At 38.0% G+C, this 22,941-nt stretch overlaps 1 protein-coding gene across 3 annotated transcripts in view; it reads right to left on the bottom strand.

Annotated features, from left to right (window-relative positions):
• The window catches only part of Rtn3 (reticulon 3), a 63,963-nt gene that overhangs the window by 21,945 nt on the left and 19,077 nt on the right, over nucleotides 1-22,941 (bottom strand). The window contains exon 3 of one of the 3 annotated variants that reach the window (XM_058579538.1): nucleotides 11,863-14,169. The exons of the other annotated variants lie outside the window; for them this stretch is intronic. Coding sequence (XP_058435521.1) covers nucleotides 11,863-14,169 — 2,307 coding nt within the window. The remainder of the gene's footprint in view (nucleotides 1-11,862; nucleotides 14,170-22,941) is intronic. 3 annotated transcript variants of the gene reach the window in all.

Here is a 22,941-nt window from a genome sequence, read left to right on the forward strand (position 1 = left end):
TAAAATGATTCTAGCCTGGCACAGTGGTGCATGCTCATAATCCCAGTTACTTGGGAGGCTGAAGCACATACTGAGTTCTGAGATCTTATTCTATTTCCCTAGCAGCTCTACCAAGTATTTCCACCATGAGAAACATGGGGATCTGATTATAACTGGGACAGCTTCCCCACCTCTGTTTTATTTTCCCCAAGCATATAGCAAATTTGAGAAGAGTTTAGAGTGAACATCCATAGACTCATCTGGATTTTACAATTAACATCTTATCTTTGTATTTCTTTTTTGCAGTGCTGGGATCAAACCCCAGGGCCTTATGCATGCTAGGCTAATGCTCCATCACTGAATTACATTCCTATTATTTTTGTTACTCTGGTAAAATATGCATATCATAAAATGTATCATCTTGGCCAAAGTATTGTTTTTTCATATTGTTGTGCAACCTAACACCATTTATTAACTATTTTGTTCCATGACCAGATATGGAACATTTATAAAAAGCTAGTATATAACATGATAATAAAATATAATTACATCATAGTATTAATGCAATACTATATATTAAAGCTCTAGATTATGATTTCTAACCAATTTTAATGCACCTGTGTCAATTTCTTTTTTCTTTTTTTTTTTAGAGAAAGAGAGAGAGAGAGAAATTTTTAATATTTATTTTTTAGTTCTCGGTGGACACAACATCTTTATTTGTATGTGGTGCTGAGGATTGAACCGGGGCCGCAAGCATGCCAGGCGAGCGCGCTACCACTTGAGCCACATCCCCAGCCCTGCACCTGTGTCAATCTCATTGAAATATTCACAGAATTGAAAACTTATGGACCTGACCTTTCTATTCATGCATGTTTTTAAAAAAATGCATTTCCAAGTAAATTACCGATAGTAGAAAATCTACTTCAGCTTGCATATCTTTTTTTTTTTTCTTTCTTTTTTGTACCAGGGATTGAATTTAGGGACACTCAACCACTGAGCCAAATCCCCAGCCCTATTCTGTATTCTATTTAGAGACAGGGTCTCAATGAGTTGCTTAGTGCCTCATTGTTGCTAAGGCTGGCTTTGAACTCACGATCCTCCTGCCTCGGCCTCCAGAGCTGCTAGGATTATAGGCATATACCACTGCTCCTGGCTATATATCATTTCTAAAGTTCAAAATTAGTTTGGCATTTTTCTTTAGATATGAATTTTACTTACAATGAAATATACAATATAGTCACTGAGTCTGAAGATGTGCACACACCTATATAATCCTGTAAGTCTATGGAATATTACTATACCCAAAAAATGTTCCCAAATGCTCCATTCTAGTTGCTATAGTTTTTGTAATATCTGGTATCCCACAAAGACCCATGTGTTGAAGGCTTGATTCCCAGAGGAGCAGTATTGAGAGGTGGTGAAACCTAACAATTTTATGTGACAGGGCGTGTTGCTGCATGTCCTGGCCAAGAGGTGAGCAACTCTCCTCCATCACATGCTACTTGCCATGATATGCCCCCACAGGTCCAAGAACACCAAGGACAACCCACCATGGATTGAAATCTCTAAAACTGTGAGTCAGATTAAGCCTTTTCTGTTTATGAGTTGATTAGTTCAGGTATTTGTTACAGTAATGGAAAACTGATGGACATAACAGTCAATACCCAAGAAGCAGCAGTGTCCCGCCCACCCCCCATTTTGCTGCTTCTACAGTTTCATACACATGGAACTAAGAAGTAGGTATTCTTATACATATATGTACATTTTTATTTATTTTGATGATGATAGGGATCAAATCCAGAACCTCACACATACTTTATTTTTACGTGGTGCTGAGGATCGAACCCAGTGTCTCACACATGCAAGGTAGGCACTCTACCACAGAGCTACAGCCCTTCTTTTTTTTTTTTTTTCCCGGTCCTGGGGACTAAACCTAGGGACGCTTAACCACTGAGCTACATCCCAGCCCTCTCTTGTATTTTATTTAGAGACAGGGTCTCATCAAGTTGCTTAGGACTTCACTAAGTTGCTGAGGCTGACTTTGAACTCAAAATCCTCCTGCCTCAGCCTCCCTAGCTGCTGGAATTACAGACATGCACTAATATGTCTGGCTTGTATTCTTTTTCTACTGCTTCTTTCACTGGCTATAATATTTTATTAATCTATACTGATGAAAAGTGTCAAAACAACAGCTATATCACAGGTTATTTATACTTTGTTGATAGGCTGTTGGCTATTTTCAATGGGGTCATTACGAATAAAACCGCTATGAATACTTACAAGTATTTGTGAATACATGTTTTCTCTCTCTGCAGTTGAGTTGCTGAATCAGAGAGGAGGTGTGTGTTAAGTTTTCTAAGTATTGTACTATACGTTCTTAGCAATAGTTACTCTATAACTTTGCCACCATTAGGTGTTGTCAATCTTTAGCCACCTGGATGGATGGGTAGTGGCATCTTATTTTAATTATGTGAAGATTCATTATGTTGAACACATTTACATTGGATTACTAGTAATTTTTTTGGGGGTGGTGGTGAGAGTACCAGGAATTAAACTCAGGGGCACTCAACCACTGAGCCACATCCACAGCCCTATTTTGTATTTTATTTAGAGACAGGGTCTGAATTGCTTAGAGCCTCACTGTTGTTGAGGCTGGCTTTGAACTTGGATCCTTCTGCCTCAGCCTCCCAAGATGCTGGGATTACAGGCGAGTGCCACTGCACCTGGCTGGATTTTGGTCATTTGCATAACTTATGAAGTGTCATAAGCTGTTCTGTCCAACTTCTTTTATTGGCTTGTCCTTTTTAAAAAATTATTTCATAGATACTAGTTCTTCATTAAATACATTTTGCCAGTATTTTCTCCCAAATGAATGGTGCTTTTTATTGAACAAATTTTAAGTCTGATTAATTTTATGCTTAATGCATTCTGTGACCGATGAAACCTCTGACTATCCTAAAGTCATAAGTATATTCTCCTTTGTTTGGTTTTTGGGATTGAACCCCAGAGAGCTTTACCACTGAGCCACATCCCTAGCTCTATTTTGTATTTTATGAGAGACAGGGTTTCACTGAGTTGCTCAGAGCCTTGCTAAATTGCTGAGGCTGGCTTTGAACTTGCAATACTCTTGCCTCCACCTCCGGAGCTGCTGGGATTACAGGCATATGCCACCTCGCCCTGCTCCTCAGTCTTTTACATGCTAAGTAAATGCTCTATCACTGAGCCCACCACCCTCCAGCCATAATTAGCCATTTTTTTTTAATAGTATTGGGTATCAAAGCCAGGGGCACTTTGCCAGTGAGCCTCATCTCTTGCCCTTTTTATTTTTTCATTTTGACACAGGGTGTCGCTAAATTACTGAGGCTGGCCTTTAACTTGCAATCCTCCTGCCTCAGCCTCCTGAGTTACTGGGATTTATGGTCTGTATTACTATGCCCAGCTATTCCCCATCTTTCTAAATTCTATTAATTTCTGCTCTTACCTTTATTTCATTTCTTCTACTTATTCGGGTTTTGTTTTGTTCTCCTTTCACTAGCTTCTCCAGTTGAAACCTTAGATCTTTGATTTTTTTTCTTCTCTGATTATTTAGAACTATAAGTTTCTTGGCACTGTATTGTCCAAGTCTGATGTTTTTATTTTCATTGTCAGTTTAAAATATTTCAATTTTTTAATGATTTTTTCCTTATTTATAGATCATGTAAAAGTGTCTTATTTAATTCCCAAATATTTGAGAATTTTCCTAAATAACTTATTTTCATTATTCTAACATCTGTTTCATTATGGTCTTAGAATATACTCTATATGATATACATTCCTTAGAGCAGGACATGGTAGTGCACTACTGTAATCTTAGTGACTCAGGAGGCAGAGGGCGGAAGGATCCCAAGTTCAAGGCCAAGTTCAGCAACTTTAGTGAGACCCTAACAAATTAGGGTCTCAAAATAAAAAATAAAGAAGACTGGGAGGGCTGGGGATATAGCTCAGTAGGTAGAGTGCTTGCCTTGAATTCACAAGGCCAAGGGTTCAATCCCCAGCACCACACACACACACACAAAAGACTGGGGATGTGGCTTGGTGGTAAAATGCCTCTGGGTTCAATCCCCAGCACTAAAATAGATAATAAATTCCTTTGAAATTGAGAGAATTTTTTATGACCTCGCCAGTTGTCTATAATGTTGAATGTATACTTTATTTACTGGTAGGAAGTTTACTCTGCAATTTGTAGGGTAGCAGGGTGTTCTATAAATATCACCTAGGTCAAAGTGGTTGATCATATTGTTCAGAAATGTGTGTCTAATTGGTTATTGATCACTGAGAAAGAGGTATTAAATCTCCAGCCAGGCGTGGTGGCACAAGCTTGTAATCAGTGTGGGAGGCTGAGACAAGAGAATCATGAGTTCAAAGCCAGTCTCATCAAAAGCAAGGCACTATGGGGGCTGGGGTTGTGGCTCAGCGGTAGAGTACTTGCCTAGCATGTATGCGCCTTGGGTTTGATCCTCAGCACCACATAAAAATAAATAAATATCGTGTCCAACTACAACTAAAATAAATAAATAAATAAATAGATAGATAGAGAAATAGATAAATAAATAGAAAGCAAGGCACTAAGCAACTCAGTGAGACCCTGTCTCTAAATAAAATACCAAAAAATGGGGCTGGAGATGTGGCTCAGTGGTTGATTGTCCCTGAGTACAATCCCCAGTACCAAAAAAACAAAACAAAACAAACAAAAAAAAGATCTCCAATAATGAGTACAGAATTGCCCACTTCTCCCCTTTATTTCTGTTGACTATTACTTCACGTATTTTGAAACATATAAATTTATGACTGTCAAGATTTCCTGCTGTCTTTTACCAAAACATGTCTTATTTTTATTTCTGGTAATACCCTTGTTTCTTGTGCTTGTTGACAGCATAGTGTGTGTGTGTATATATATATATATATATATATATATATATTTTTTTTTTTTTTTTTGGAATTTTTTCATTTACTTACTTTCTACTGTTTTTATTCTTCTGGAGAATATTAATATTTTTGTTTTAGTATGCAATTAAATTTGGTTAAACCCAAATTGCAAACTATGGTCTAATAAGTAGTACCTCAAACCTCAGTTTGGTTTTTTTACTTTTAGCTGGTCTGCCTGGAATCTTGAGTATATGCGTGGTTCAGGGATTAAACAGAGGTTATACACAGAGTTCATCTTATGCATAGAATCTTAGGCTTTCATTGTCTACATCTTTCCTTTCCAGGATTCCTTCTCCCTTCATTATCTAGTGCTTGACTTGTTGCGGCTGACCCAAATTCCATCCTCAGGTAACTTTCTGTGAAAGTTTTAGGCAACTGATCAGGTGCCAACTTCTTCAACCTGTCTTCTGGCTAAAAGCAGTAAAAACTGCAAATGAATTCCATGTTGTCTCTTCTTACAACTGTCAACTCTCTCAGTATCTGCTTGCTTCTTTCATTCTCCATTGTCTTCGACCTTTGTTTTTTAAGCAGAGTGTATAATTATATGAAGAAAGGTTGCATCCAATAGAAGCCTACTAGACCATAATAAAAGAAAAAAAAACATTGTGATCTGTTTTAAAAAATTACTTTAGGGGCTAAGAATGTAGGTAAACAAAACAGACACACAAGAACAACAAACTTGAGAGATTCACTATGTGTGGGGGTATATAAATTCACTATTTTTTTTTTTGAGAGAGAGAATGAATGAGAATTTTTTTAATATTTTATTTTTTAGCTTTCGGTGGACACAACATCTTTATTTTGTTTTTATGTGGTGCTGAGGATTGAACCCAGCACCCTGCACATGCCAGGCGAGCGTGTTACTGCTTGAGCCACATCCCCAGCCCATAAATTCACTTTTAATGATACCAAAATAGGGATCCTTCTGTATACTTTGTTTTGTAACTCACTTGTTTTCTACTTTAAGCATGCATCCTGTCATAAAAACGGCTACGTGCTCAATGCAAAATACTCAACTATAATAATATTTAAAAACAAAAATACAAAGATGTACCAGATTCATGATGGCTGTTACCTCTTAGGAAGTGAGGGGAAGAATTTAGTGGGTCAGGTAGCAATCAAAGGGCATTTTAGTTAGGAAAAAAATAAGACCACCCATGTTAACAATTAATAGAAGTTAATTCTATGAGTAGAGACACGCGTTCATCTTCGTACTTTTCTGTATTTTTTCTGTTTCTTAAAAACAAACACCTATAACAACTTCAATGACTGTACAATAAATATTCTGTTGCTTAGGTATGTCATATGTACTCAACCAATTGTTAAAGACATTGAGATGGGGGGCTGGGGTTGTGGCTCAGTGGTAGCGTGCTTGCAGAGCATGCATGAGGCACTGAGTTCGATTCTCAGCACCACATATAAATAAATAAACGTCCATCAACAACTAAAAAATAAATAAATAAATAAAAAAGACATTGAGATGTGCCACCACCAATAATCAGTGCCACAATAATCATCTTTGTAGTTATTTTTGCATATAAATTTCTTTTCTTAGAATAAATTGCTAGGGTTTTCTGCTTCCTGGATGTCATGAACTGAGCAGCTTTCCTCTGCCACACCTTTCTACCATGTGTTCGATCTGACCTTAGGCCCAGAGCTAGGGAATTAGCCTACCATGAAATGAACCTCTAAAACTGTCAGCCAAAATAAGCTATTCCTTCTCTAAGTTGTTCTTGTCAGGTTTTTTTTGTCACAATCATGAAAAGCTAACTAAAATGAAGTCCAATTCCAGTTCTGCAAGTCCTGTGGGCTGTGGCAGGAAATAATGGGTTCCAGCAATTCCAGGCTGGCAGACATGTACCCAAGCCACCTAGCCATCAGTAGCTGGGCTGTGGATATCCTGGTTGGCTGATTCTAAGCCAGTCACTATTGGCTGGCCTGCAAGGTTAACTTCACTCTGTCATCTATCTGCAGAGGGTTTACAGTGCAGAGTTCAGCCAGGCAGGTGGACCAGGGTCTGCATAAAGCAAGAGAGGAGCAGCAGGTCTAGGGGCACTCCAATCACATGTGCTCACATTCCTCCATCTTTCTATGCCAGGGTGGGGCATAGAAAAGGCATACCTGAAAAGGCAGCTGAGGTGGGCAGACAACAGTGGACTTTCCCCACAGAAAACTGAAACTCACATCCAATCTCACCCCAGACCCAAAGACTTCCTCTTTTTAGAGTGAATGTATTTATAGGGATTATTTGTTTGGGGAAAAATGAGATTCTTTTGGGTTCTTGTTCCTCTCTGCTATTAGCTCATCTACTCTATCACTATCATTCCCATATTTTAAGAGTTCTATTTGAAGAGGATATAAAGGCATCTACCCTTCAAATATCACATTAGGCCATCAACACAGGTCTCTTTGGAATCTGTACACAGTCACCAATTCCCATTGGTTGGGCCAATCTTAGAGAGGGGGAAATCACAAATTCTCCATATAGAGCCCCCACTGTGAACCAGTGCCGCCCCTACCCTACTCCAAGCTCTCCCTCTCCCACCTCCATCCTGAGCTGAGGCCTTGCTCTCATTGTGTAGCCCCCACAAGAGAAATTGAGGCAGATGAGCTTACACCAGAATCTAAAGAGAGGGCACCCTCCTCCAAGTCCCATGGGGCACAAACCAGATGATCACATGTCCTATGACTCTCTGGGGCCTAACTGGGCAGCAGGAAAGGGAGAAATGCAAGGAATAAAATAAATTGCTACGATAGGTTTTTATTACAAATTACCTAACCGCCTCTCAGAAAGGTTAGCAGTGTATAATACACCATCACCAAGCCTGTTTCCTTGCAATTCTTGCCAATCTGGATACCCCAAAGCAAAAACTATCTTTACCAAAATAAGTATATGAAGAAGGGATCTAATTCCACCCCCTATAAATTGTTAGAGAATATCATACCATAATTACTGAGCAACTAACTATAATATCGTAAATGCCTCATTATAAACTGGTATATAATAATAATTTTTCATTATTTCTTTGGTATATTTCTGCCCAGCAACTTTAGAACATAATTAAAGAACTGTTTTTATTTTAAGAAAGACTATAGAAGATAATACATTTTACTGAAATAGTTTATATTTTATAGATTTATTCATAATTTAACAAGGCTTTCAATTTTTAAACATGCAAAGGAAGACCTTTCAGCTCTAATTATATCAGTCTTATTTGTCATCTAAAAATATCTACTAATCACAGAATTTGATCAGTGATAAATACGATGAATTTTCCAAAGCCCTTTTCATTTCTCATAGATTAAACAACTCAGTTGCAAATTACTAATCATTTCTAATATTTGCACAGTTCTTTATTTACAACAACACATAAAGCATGGCAAAGTAATTACCATCACCCTATTAACAAAGGAAGATGCTAAACCAGTTAAAGCAATTGTCCGAGACCACACTTATACATGAAAGTGCCAGAATTAGACACTGGAGTTTTTGTAGCCTAATTTCTGTAGCCTCATCACTCAAAAGTAACCACATGTAATAATTACAACAACAACCACACAGGAAAAAATCTACAATGTTCAGAGTCAGACAATCCTTATTGAAATAATTGAAGACCATCTACTTCAACATCCTCATTTTACATGTAAAGAAACTCAGGCCTCTTCTAAGCACAATAAAGCATGAATTAGAACCAGATGTTCCTTAATCCAAATTTAACAATATTATAAACTAGCACTCCTTTTTTTTTTTTTTTTGATCCTGGGGATTGAACCCAGGGGCACTTAACCAGTGGGCCATACCCAGCCCTTTTTATGTTTTATTTTGGGAGGGTCTCTCTCAGTTGATTATGCTGAGGCTGGCTTTGAACTTGTGATCCTCCTAATTCAACCTTCTGAATTGCTGGGATTCCAGGCTTGCGTCACCATGCCAGGCTAAACTAGCATTCTTTAAGTTCAACAGTAGTCAATTACTAGAGTATACTGCTATTCTGAATTATTTAAAATTTGGGGTTTACTCTAAAACCTCAAGGACTGGGGGTGTGGTTAAGACATAGAGCATTCACTTAATACATGTGAGGCCCAGGGTTCAATTCCCAGCACCCCCAAAACAAAACAAGCCCCATGATGATCTAGGCCTGTAATCCCAGTGGCTTGGGAGGCTGAGACAGGAGAATCATGAGTTCAAAGCCAGCCTCAGCAATGGCGAGGCGCTAAGCAACTCAGTGAGACCCTGTCTCTAAATTAAATACAAAATAGGGCTGGGGATGTGGCTCAGTGGCTGAGTGCCCCCAAATTCAGTACCCAGTACCCACCCCGCAAAAAACCAATTCAAGTCCAGAGGCTGGGGTTGTGGTTCAGTGGTAGAGTACTTGCCTAACATGTGTGAAGCACGGGGTTCAAGTCTCAGCACCATGTATAAATAAAAATATAATAAAGGCCCATCAACAATTAAAAAAAAATTCTGTTTTTTGTGTGGCACTGTGGATTGAACCCAGGGCCTTGTGCATGTGAGGCAAGCACTCTACCAACTGAGCTATATCCCCAGCCCCAAAACTAAAAAATATATATAAAAAAATTGAAAATTTCAAGTCCAGCCGGGGGCAGCTCCTGTAATCCCAGAGTTTTCGAGGCTGAGGCAGGAGGATCACAAGTTCAAAGCCAGCCTCAGTGAAAGTTAGGTGCTGAATAACTCAGTGAGACCCTGTCTATAAATAGAATACAAAATAGTGTGTAGATGTGGCTTAGTGGTCAAGTGCCCCTGAGTTCAATCCATGGTAACCCCTCACCCGCCAAAAAAAAAAAAAAAGAAAAAGGGCTAGATGTAGCTCAGGGTAACTAGAGAACTCCTGGGTTCAATGCCCAGTACCACAAAACAAAAATAAAAACAAAACCTTGATGTACTGATAACTCAAGAAATAATTATCCAGTACACATTATGTACCAGGACCCATGTGTGGTGCCCTATCTGACTGAATATTCACTATATACTAGAGAATACAATGCCTGCGTTTTTCACATTCAACCCTTATAATAAGTAGCATTATAGGATTAAGTATGATCATTCTCTCAATTTTAATATTTAAAATTTAGGCCAAGTGATGAACCCAGTCTTATTCCATTTTAAGACTGGGAGCCATCTCGTCACAAAGTCATAAAAAGTTAATTTCTGTTTTACTATAAATTATTGCGATCTCTAAACTTGTTTGGAATTCCTGCCCATGCCTTGAACTCAACCATGCCTGGCTTTCCCTGACCAAGTAACAACCCTCTCTGAAACCTCAATGGCACTTCATAAATTCTGATGGATCTAACTTTATACCCTACCTTGAAATGTTAAGCCATGTAGATCATTAACCTACTATCTGCCTTTGTATTATGCTTGTCAAAATCCTGTTATCTGTAGGTTCTCAAGACATCCCCCTTTGTGATTTTTTGTGCTATGAAACTGTGTTCCTAGACAGCTGGGGTACTGATCTCTAGCCCAAGGTTTTCGGAGAGACAGTCCTGGCCACTTCCTGTGTACACAAATATAAGCTTGCTTTAGTTTAATTCAAAATTGGAGTTCAGTGGTCTTTTCTTTGCATCGTGGATTAACACAATCATGGTGGCACATATCTGTAATCCCAGTGACTTGGGAGGCTGAGACGGGAGGACTACAAGTTTGGGGTCAACCTCAGTCATGTAGGGAGATCCTCAGCAACTAGTAATAGCCCATCTCAAAATAAAAAATAAAAAGGGCTGGGAATGTAGCTCAGTGGCAAAGTGGCAAAGCACCCCTGGGTTAATTCCCGGTATCTAAAAGTTGAAAATAAAATTTAGAAAGATTAAGTAATCTGTCTATGATCTTCAGTAAGGAAATACATTTATAAAAAGTTAAAAATGTAATCAAATATAAGTACATTTATCCTAATATTTTTGCAGCATTATAACTCTATGTATGATTTCATCTGGAAAAAAGGGTCTATTATCAAAAATATTCTGAAACCACAGATCCCTAGGTTGCATCTAACAGTATGTATACAGTTAGAATAGAATTGGGGTATTAGATTGGAGGTCAGGGACCATTTACGAAGGGCTTTAAATAGCCTTATTTTTTGTCTCTTTGTGACCCTAGAAGAGACAGCACTTGAAGTAATCTAAATGAAAGCCAATAATTATGAGGAAATGGATGATTTCAAATATGAGATAAGAGGAAGGGCTTCTGGTACCATCTAATGAGTTGTGGCCTGAAGAATATTAAAGTCCAAAGTACAAGAATTCACAAAGTTCTCTTAAGTATTACTGCAAAAGAGTATTTTAATACTGATTACCTACTTTCAGAGCATTAAATCTCTGTGGTATATGACTAAATTAATTAAAACTTTCATTTACTGTCTTTCCCAACAGGAATTCCTTTATCTTTGATTGCTAAGTAGATTTCACAAGGTCTCTATCAAAAAAACCCAAGTGCCCAGCAGTGTAATTGTTACGGAGATTTAAAAATTATTTTGTAAATAAATTAGAACATGATGATTTTTTTCCTGGCAGTATGGGGATCAAACCCAGGGCCTTCTGCATGCCAGGCAAGTGCTTAGCCAGATCAATGTAATGCTATCCTTAAAAGCAGTATTCACCTTCAGGCTAACCTAAAAGGAAAGAAGGACCCTGAAATATAATTGAAATATTAAGACATTTCTTTCAGGGAAAATTAATTTTACAAAGTGGTTTACTGCTTCAGGGAATACTGGTATAGGGAAATCAAATCAAGTGATCATAAAAGACAAAAACAAAAACACTTTGCCTTCCCCCACCATACAGGGTGTGGTATCCCAGCTATAATTCTATAGGCATAAACCAGAGACTAAGAAAAGGCACTCTGATAAGTAATCAATCACAGCTGAATTAATCACATGCAATATTTCTAATATAAATGGTTACCTGAGAAGTCTGTCAGAAGTCTTGGTAGGACATGCTTGTTTACCAGTTCAGTCTTGCTAAGGCTGGAAATAATATCTACCCTAGTTTCTTTGATAATAGTGGGCTTTTTGGAAATCCCAAGATCAGAGCCAGTCTTAACATCTGTATGTTCTAGGATGTCATCTGATCTCTGTGGCCAAGGTTCTGGAGCAAATGTCTGCTTGAGTCTTTCTTCAGAAGGAGATTCTTCACCCTGCACAGAAGGTAGCTCCTCACCCTGCCTTTCACCTAACTCTTTCAGGGCTCTGATTGTGAGCTGCTCCTGTTCTAAGTCAAGAGATACCACTGGAGTCCCACAGGTAGTAAAACCATCCAGAAAGTCACTTCCATTTGTTTCTTTGCATTTTGCACTGTTTTTGCTTGAACTATTTGACTCACTCTCAGATGAGACTTCTACAGGAGAAGCTGGCTTCTGTGACAATGCTTCAGAATCAGTTCCTTCCTCTTTACCTAGTATTCCTTTCTCTCTGGTTTCTGTTAAGGCTGCCATCAAGTCCTCTGGGGAGGAATCATCTATGTCTCTAATATGATTTCCATATAATGACTCCAACGTGGCAGAAGCTGTCACATTTAATGAGAATTCTGTCTCACTAAAAACATTTGGAGGTGCTGTTGAAGGAAGTTTTGGGTTCTCAGTTGTAATGGGCTTTTCAGGAGCACCTTCACTCACAGCACTGGACTCTCTTACATCTTCCAACACAACATTCATATCAGGTATTGGTGAACACACTGCCTCACCAACTGGTCTCCTTCCAAGACTACCAGACTGAGTTTGATGTGGCTCCCTGACCAGCTCTTCAGTGCTTTTAGATGTTGTACTTTCTACCTTACAACCGGGAGTCTCTTTGATTTCATTTGTTCTTACAACAGCATTTGGAACAGAGAAAGGTTTTTCAGTGTGAATCCTATTTTCAAATGATCTCTCTGCTGTGATGTCCTCTATTACTGTGTCATCAGACTCACCAGAACTATCTGCCTCTGTGATTTCTTCTGGCACAGAGATCTGCCAGTTTGTTTCATCCTTCAGGATGTCATCAGGTAAAACCACTTTCACTGTGGCCACTCCAGAACCCAAAGAGACATGTTTCTCACATGGAGATCCAGGCAACTCTGGAAGTATGTCATCTTGTTTCTGTTTATCACCTTGTACATCTTTGACATTGACTTCTTTTGTGGAAATGAGATGGTCACTTACAGGTTTTCCAATGATAGCATTTTCTTGTGGGAGAGATGTGTCTTCCCAATCACCTGTGATTTTGGTGATAGATGTGCTCTCATTGATAGAACATGCAGGAATTTTCTGGTAAGTGTTTGTCCTAAGATTTACAACTGGGATTTCTGAATGATATTCACTCCTGTCAAGTCCTGCACTTTTTGTGGGGTAGTCAGAAGATTTATCAGTCTGTTGTTTCACTTGGGGAACCAAGTCCCAAGTCAATATTTCATTAGTAAAGTTATGTATATCATTCACACATCTAGACACCTCTTCCAATGCTGCAGTTGTGTGTGAAAACTGTCTAGTGAGTAATGCAGAGGATGGGTAACGCCCTGTCTCTCTATTTCTCAGTGGAAACACTTTGTCATTAGTCTCTGACATGTCTGCAGATGATTCTATATCAGTGTACACTGCCCAGCCACCCAAATCATTTGCGCTCTCCTTATATGAATCTTTAAATTCTCTGTCAAATGCTGCTTTGTCAATAATTACTTCAAATGGTGATTCAGGGGAATCTTTTTCTATAATACCACCACCTGAAACTTCAGAGGGGGACAAGGAATATGTTCTAGTGCCTTCTTCACTAGACTGCTCAGTGGGTAGTTTCTGGGCAACTGGCAAAGTGAACCTGTCATCAACATCCAATGCAGTTTTATCCTCCCTATTCAGTACCTGATTTGAGTTCTTGGAGTGTTGATCTTTATTTATTTGCTCTTCTACTTGACAGGCTTCCTTTAGGAGAAAAGCAGGATGCTCTGGGAAACTGGCTGGAATGGAAGGTTGATTACAAGGAACTCTTCCTGCTGCAAGAGAAACTGGAGAGTCTGCTCTGTCTTTGCAGGTCCCCTGAGGCTTTTCCATCTTTTTCATATGCAGTAGAAGAGCCAAGTGATCTTTTCCTTCTTTGGCTATAACAGGCTGGCTGCCTAACACTTCATTTTTTTCTCCTTGTAGTGTTGCAGGGTCAGAGTTAAGTGTTTCAGAGGATGAAAGAAAGGAGGAAGTCATAATTTCTGAAGGTGGCTCATCAGAGCAAAGAGAGCTCAATTCCACTATGGTCAAAATTTGAAAGAAAAAAATTGTTTACCAGGTACAATCACACATTAGCTAGTCAGGCCAAGCAGCATGCTTTTTATTTTTAAATTATACACAAACACACACATATACACACACGGGGTGTGTGTGTGTGTACATATATATTTATACAAACACACACAAATATGTAACAAAGCAATGATCAACAGTTATCTTACAAGACATGCATAAAATTGCCAACATGGAAACAGGAAAGCCATAACATGCTAAAAACTGCAAATGACAAAAAATTTCCACAACAAAAAATTTTTAATTAGTTTACTTTTCCCCCTGAAAAAGTGAAACATAAAGAAGGGTGATAGTATTGGAAAATTTGGGGTAGTTTTTTTCTTTTTGTGGGTTACACAACAGAAGCAACACAATCAATACAAAACAAATACCTTAATGCTCTGAAGCACTGAAATACTTAAAAAAAAAAAATCTTTATTTTACTTATTTTTATGTGGTGCTGAGGATCAAACCCAGTGTCTCATAGCTGCGAGGCAAGCACTCTACCACTGAGCCACAACCCCAGCCCCTGAAATACTTTTATGTGTAAGCTGAACAATTTAAAATCACACTGCCTCTATAAATCCACTGTTACATTCCCACAATCTGAGAAGGAAAAAAGAATGGTCAGAGTTCCTTTTTTTTGGTACCGAAAATTGAACCCAGGGGCATTTAACCACTGGACCACATATCCTCATCCCTTTTTTGTATTTTATTTAGAGACAGGGTCTTGCCGAGTTGCTAAGTAGCAGTGTCATGCCAAGTTGCTGAAGCTGGCTTTGAACTCGAAATCCTCCTGCCTCAGCCTCCCAAATCACTGGGATTACAGGCATGTGCCACCGTGCCCATCCTCATATTTCTTTTTGATCTTTAAGAGAGATAGCATCCCTTTCCTGAACCTGAAAATGAGATTAAAATTATTCTATTCTACCCCCAAGAAAGCTCTGTCCTGTGTATGAATAGCTTGCTCCCAAATCTCTTGTACCAACTTGCCATTTTAAGCAAAATTCAACAGTGCCAATTGGTTTCTTTGGTTAAGACAGAGTTAACTCCATCCAGAATTCCTTTTAAAATAAAAGTGGTGTATTGGAGAATGAAACTGACCAAGTTATACTGTTTTACTGTGTGCATGTACAAATCCTACTATTATATATAATTGTAAAATGCACCAATAAGGGGCTGGGGATGTGGCTCAAGCGGTAGCGTGCTCGCCTGGCATGCGTGCGGCCCGGGTTCGATCCTCAGCACCACATACAAACAAAGATGTTGTGTCCACCAAAAACTAAAAAATAAATATTAAAATTCTCTCTCTCTCTTAAGAATGCATTATTTCTATTATTGGTGCATTTTTTAACAGTTATTAATACCACTAGCCATTAATTTACCACATTGTTTCCTAACTTTCAAATCTAGCAAGTTTTTATTTCAGAAAAAGATAAAAACAACCATCGCAAGGGAAGGCACTGTCTGTCTTTCATGCACTCTGTTATATATGTTATATAACCGGAGCTGGAACAAAGTAGGTCTTAGATAAACAATTCCAAATAAATGAATTAAAGATTCAGCATATGAAATCTAAGTAGGCTCAGAACAGCAATGCCTTGAGCATGAATGAAGAATTGGGAAAACATCAAAGAGAAATTCTTTTGGGTGACCATTATTTAGCTAATGTTCTCTTTTTCATGTGAGAACCCGAATAATCATATTAGATAAAAGCAAAGTTCTGACCTCAAACTTATTAAATTGAAAATAAATCTTACAATAAATAAATTCTACTACTATAAAAATGTTTCCAAATGCTATATAGAGTTCCCTTACTTTGACATATCACTGATATTTGATGAAACAGGACCTGAGCTATGGCTCAGATCAATAGCTTTAGAATGATAAATAGCTCAGTAAAACTATAATCTGGGTATTAGAAAAAAGAGTCTTTATAGATGAAAAATTGCTGAACTTTGGTTGTAAAACTGTACTGCTAGGACAGAAAATATTTGAAGTAAATTATAATTCAGATTTAGTTCTAATGTAAGAAACACAGTCCCAATATTTAGCATGACAGGATTAAGAGTATACGATAAATGAAGCCCAGCATTGTGCATTAAAAAGTCCCAAAAGCTGAAGTTTTAAGTATTATCAACCACATTTAAATCAGAAATATTCTGAAAACTGGGTCATAAATTATTATTGGGGGACTGGGGTTGTGGCTCAGAGGAAGAGTGCTCGCCTACCATGCGTGAGGTAGGCATTGAACTGTCATCTTACAGGGTCTGAGTTGTGGCTCAGGAGTAGAGCACTTGCCTGGCACTGGGTTCGATTCTCAGCAGCACATACAAATAAATAAAATAAAGATCCACTGACAACTAAAAAATATTTTTAAAAAAAGGAGAGGGAAGGAAAGTAATAAGCAGAATCACTGGGTTCAATCCTTAGCACCACATAAAAATAAAAAAGATATTGCATCTACCTATAACTAAAAAATAAATATTTTAAAAAAATTGTTTTTGGACGTCATGGTCATTGTTTCTATCAGAAAACATTCATGGACCAAATCAGGGTTAAAGTAAAACTGCCTAGGAGTCCTCCCTTCAGACAGGAATGAAACTTTGAGGTGAGCAAAACTGATTCTACCCTACAGGGGTGGCTCAACTTATATGTTTTACAGAAATGGAAATTTCAGATGAACTGTCATCTTACAGATGAAAGTAAGAAAAGTAAATTAGTTATAATTCAACAAGTATTTATTGAGTGCCCACCATGTACTAGACAATGTTTTAGTGACTGCCTTTAAAACAGTGAACAAAACAGGAAAAAACAAAAACAAAACCTTGCATTTATGGAATTAAAAAGTGGGGAGGAGGGGCTGGGATTATGGCTCAGTGGTAGAGCATTTGCCTGGCACTAGGTTTGATTCTCAGCAGCACATACAAATAAATAAAATAAAGATCCATTGACAACTAAAAAATATTCTTAAAAAAACGAGAGGGAAGGAAAGTCATAAGCCGAATCACTAAGGAAAATAATGTCAGTGGCAGTGGTAGCAGTGCACCATGAAATGAAAATGAAATGGCACTGAAATGAATGCTGATAAAAGAATGCATCATTACTAGAAAAATAAAAAGACATGGTAAAAATGTTCTATGCTCTGGTAGGACACAAACTTGTCAGTTTATCAATTCTTGCTTTTCTCCTATCTTCCTTGAACTCTAGCACTCCAAAAGTTATGAATTAGGTGTAGAACAAGGTAAAAACTGCAAGGTTAGGTCAGAAGAAGCCCTATTCTCAGAGTACCAATGAGTCCATTACTGAGTACCATAACTGCCTGAACAACATCAAACAGTTTATTAAATATTCTTAAAAATGACTTCTATATGCAAAAATAATTTATTTTATTTTACAAAAATAATTTAAATCATGTTCCTTAATAATGATTTCCTATCTTACTGTTTGGGGTAGATAATGTTTTTTCTTCTCCCCCCACCCCTGTACTAGGTATTAAACCCAAGGGTGCTCTATCACTGAGTTACAACCCCAGCCCTGATTTTTGTTTTAAGAGAGGGTCTTACAAAGTTGCTGAGGCTGGTCTCAAACTTAAAAAAAAAGAAATTAAGTTGTAGGTGGACACAATATCTTTGTTTGTTTATTTTTATGAGGTTCTGAGGAACCCGGTGTCTCACATGTACAAGGCAAGCACTCTACCACTAAGCTACAACCCCAGCCCTAGTCTCAAACTTTTGATACTCCTGCCTCAGCCTCCCAAGTCCCTGGAATTACAGGTGAATGCCACCATGCCCAGCTAGGATAGTGTTTTTTTTTTTTTAAACATTTTTATTTATTTATTTATTTTTTTCAGTTTTCAGCGAACACAACATCTTTGTATGTGGTGCTGAGAATCGAACCCGGGCCGCACGCATGCCAGGCAAGCGCGATACCGATTGAGCCACATCCCCAGCCCCTAGGATAGTGTTTTCTGAGGGCAACCCTGGATGGTAAACAGAGTTCAATGCTGCATTCATTCCTTAGCGATTGTGAGATACAGGTGTAAATTCTCATTACACCCAGATTTTCCCACATGTAGCCAAAGAAGGTAACATCTCCATTTATGTTTTAATTTTAATGATCTTGTTTAGAATTTCAGCAAATGAAAAGAAATTCTTTTGGCTGGCTGAAACCCCAACAAACTTGGACACAGCTGACTTGTACCAAGACAAAGGAAAAAACTGGACTGGAAGTAAAAAGTTTATAAAAACACAAAAACATTAAGCAGAACAAAGACTAGAATCTAATAAGCCTTTTAAAACCACTCCTAAACCAAGATTCTTTCAGTTAGTCAGTATGGCCCTTAGTGGTCATTGGTGCTGTCCAAGTCAGCACCTGGAAAAATAGCAGAAAACCCTGAGAAACCTGAGGGTTATTAGTTTTTCAAATTCTATACACTATACAACTCCTTGGTGAAAACATTTTGGATTACTTTATGTCTCAGAAAATGTATATTACTTTTCCTGTATTTCAAAATATTTACTGTGGGCTGGGGTGTAGCTCAGTAGAAGAGTACTTACCTAACATGCATGAGGCTTTGAGTTCCTCTAGCATTACACACACACACACACAGCACTTCACATGCACTCAACAAACCACCAAAAAAGTCTCATTATGAACATTTCCTAAATGAGTTATTTGTGACAGTGGGATTTAATGTTTATATTATATATATATCTAATAGATTTATGATGTTGGCAGTCATAATCTAAATTTCTCTACCATTCCCAAGTAAAAAATTCTCATTAAAAGATAAAAAATCCTTTCATCACACTTATTGTCTGGCACTGGGTAAGTTGTTTAGTTTTACTTTTAAAAAAAAATGGGGTTATTAAATCACCTAATTTTAGAATTGCTATCAGAAGTAAATCAGTTAATACATGTTAGGAACAGTATCAACAGCTGGGCCCAGAGGTACAGGTTTATAAATCCAGCTACTTAGGAGGCTGAGGCAGGAGGATTCCAAGGTTCAAGGTCAGCCTGGGCAGGATCCACTCTCAAAAACAAAACAAGGTGCATGCTTAAAATCCCAGTGACTCAGGAGGCTGAGGCCCTAACCAACTTAGCAAGCCTGTCTCAAAAAAATAAAAAGGCAGGGATGTGGCTCTGTGGTTAAGTGCCCCTGGGTTCAATCCCCAGTAACAAAACAAAAACAGTATCATGCATTTAGTAAACCCCCATAAATGTCCCAAACACCACATACTACCCCCCAAAAAAAACATCTTTCCAAAGACTCCAGACCTTATACTTTTTTATTAGGGGGAGAAAAAAATGTATATTGTTGAATCATAACTACCTGTATCTGGCATATAATACAGAAATTCTCACTCATATTTTCACTCCTATCATTCACAAATAAAATAAATATACATATTTTTGTACTGGGGATTGAACCCAGGGATACTCTACCACTGAGCAACATTCCCAGTTCTTTTGATTTTTTTGAGACAGGGTCTAAGTTGCAAAGGCTGACCTCAGCTTGCACTCTTCCTACTTCAGCCACCTGAGTCACTGGGATTACAGGTGTGCACCACCATTCCTAGAAAGTTAAATAATTTGGAGTTGTATCCATTTCAAAATTTTGGGTGACACAACTTCTGAATCAGCTGGTACAAACCAAATGCCTTTGGCATCCCAAGTTCTCTTAGATCCCATGTGGACAAGTTAACCTACGAGAAATTCTAAGCCAGGTCATCACCAAGTCAAAGTATGTTTTTAGTTCAATGTGCAAGTAGCTGCACAATTTAACAAGATAATACAAACAGCCTTTTGCCCAAACCTTTAGCATCCCGTAAATCTTTAGGACAACTATCAGTATTTACTGGGCTTTATCTCTGACTTACTAACCCAGAATCCTGGAGGAGTTTAGAGCTCATCACCCAGGTCACTGCTTTCTTCCATTGGACTAGTTTTAGAAGAGCGGAAAGATCAGCCCCAATACTTTATTCTTCCAAAATCCTACAGAAAGAGGCTGCCACTCCTCATCATAGATGGTCTTGTCCAGGAACACAACTTAGAGGTAGCAGGGGAAGGAGCAGGGCCAATTCTTCTGTGCCTGTTTTAAACACTTGTAGAGGGTGGGGTGTGACTCAGTGGTAGAGCACTTACCTACATGCAGCAGGCCCTAGGTTTCATCCCCAGCACCCACACACAAAACACAATAAAACAAAAAAACTACAAAAACTAATTTTAACATACATTCTAAATTTTGATTGAAATAAGGCAAAAGTTCCATTTGACTAGAAAATCTGGTTTGGGAATTGAATAATACTTTTCAATTTTCTGCCTGGAGTATTTTTATCTTAAAGAACAAGGGAAGTTAAAAACATTATGAAAAAAACCTTCTAAGTGAATACCATGTACATATCAAGTTGAGCTGAAAAACATTCTTCAGTATTGCTTACTTTACACTTTAAAACATTTTCTCTTTACTTTTCCCCCCACACTGTCTCTCCAATGAGTAGTGTTTCTAATTTAATTACTGCAAACAATTTGATCTAGAAATAAGCAATAATGAATTTTATTTATTTTTATTATTTTTTAAATTTTTTAGTTATAGGTGGACACAATACCTTTATTTTATTTTTATATGGTGCTGAGGATCGAACCCAGTGCCTCATGTATGCTAGGCGAGCATTCTACCACTGAGCCACAACCCCAGCCCCAATAATGAATTCTAGATGTTATATCAAAGAATTTTTCCTAAAAAGAATCAAGAGCTTATGGAATAGTTACCACCTGGTTACTATACCCTCCCTTAGAAAATTAATTTTTCCCCCTTTGGTACCAGAAATTGAACCTATGGGTACTTAACCACTGAGCCACATTCCCTGGCCCTCTTTCATTTTTTACTTTGAGACACGGTCTCACTAAGTCGCTTAAGGGCCTCACTGAGTTGCTGAGGCTGGCTTTAAACTTGGGATCCTCCTGCATCAGCCTCCCAAGCTTCAAGCAGCTGAGATTACAGGTGTGTGCACATCTGGCAGAAAATTTATTCCTTCAAATTAAAAGGAAACCATAATGTGAAAAAAACCACCCTAATCAGTGAGGAAATGGTGCCACTGTTACTTTTTCACATAAATACTATGCATATTCATACAAAGGAGGCTTGAAATATTCAGGTATAGGATTTCCTACACATGAATTTTCTCATTTTCACAAAACAAGAAGACAAATCACCGTGCAAAACAGTATCAGCAACTTTCAGCCACAGCATCAAAATAGGAAGTTAGCCAGCAGACACTTTGCAGCCAAGCTAGGTCCTAAACAAAAAGACTCTTTTAAAGTACAAAGAAAAATGTTTTGCTTAAAATTTTTTAAAAAGGCTGTAACTGGCAAAATTTTTTCCTCAATGCTTGCCCCGAAGTTCAGTATGTAACTTCCTATTCTAGATGCCTACTTCATTAGTCAAAGAGAATGTAACATTCATCATTGTAAATATGCTTTGCAATTCTGAATACGCTTTCCAATTCTGAATGATGGATGGATTCTCTTTCCAATTTTATTTTCACCTACTTAAAATGTTTCTAAAGAAAATCAAAGTACTTTCCAGCCTCCACTTTTTCCCAAAGATTTCAAAGTTGAAACCAAATTTCAGTTTTTGTGTCTGATAGAAGGAGCACATTCTGCAGATGACAGCTATATTACTAATAGCAAGGATATGATCAAAACAGTAATTTCTGCTTTTTTTTTTTTGCTTTCATAATCTTGGGGACAGGGCACTGGGGATTGAACCCAGGGGTGCTCTGCCACTAAGCCATATCCCCAGACCTTTCTGAGACTACGTTACTGACTAAATTGCTGAGGCTGGCAAATTTGCCAACCTCCTGCCTCAGCCTCTCCAGTTGCTGGGATTACAGGCATGCACCACTGCGCCCAGTTTTGCTCTCATAATTTTAACACCAACTTCAAAATTACGTCTTTAAAAAAAACCTCCAAACCCTAAGATACAGTCAGTTAACTTGACCATCTGTATCACAGGCAGAAGATATAAGCATGAATTTGAGTCCTTAATCTGTCACTTGCTTGCTGTGTGACCTCGAGCAAGTCACTTCACCATTTTAAACCCCAGTTCCCTCAACTGGTAAGAGTCAGTACTTTTCCTCCACAAAATTGGCCGTGAGGATTAAATGAGAAGATTTGCATGAAGTACTAAGCATAGCAAAAACTTAAAAATTAGTCACATACAAGACATCTGTCAATATCTTTATATCTTTTTATAAGTATAGGAAATTATTAAAAATTTACTCCCCTGTTTTGAAACTCTCAGGGATTAGGCTGAAATTTACAATGCTTAATGGAAAAGCAAGACTATAAGGACCTACTCGGGAGGCACAACTTATTTAGGAAGGACCTCATTAAATTCATTAAATTTTTGTATATGCACATCCTTGAAACCCAATTAATGATAAATATGTATTTGAGGATTAAAAATGCAAGTCATTTTTAAATCTACAAATGTTCCATTTAATTATTGCTTTATATTGTTTAATATATAAAAATATATAGGGTATGGTTTTCCCTAGGCTAAATGGCTAAAGAATATAAAAAAGATTAGTTGGGTTAGCGCTAATTACAAACTTAAAGGTGCAACCTGGTGATGGCATTCACTCTGAAAGACCTTTGTAGGACTAGATAGGCCCTAGTACCTCAGACCCCTCCCTCCCTCCCTCCCTCCCTGGGGTTTTAATACACCTAAGCAA

Source organism: Marmota monax, unplaced genomic scaffold, assembly GCF_021218885.2.
Source record: "Marmota monax isolate L192 unplaced genomic scaffold, Marmota_monax_Labrador192_F-V1.1 WCK01_AAM20220418_F8-fsc00038, whole genome shotgun sequence".
Taxonomy (NCBI): Eukaryota; Metazoa; Chordata; class Mammalia; order Rodentia; family Sciuridae; genus Marmota; species Marmota monax.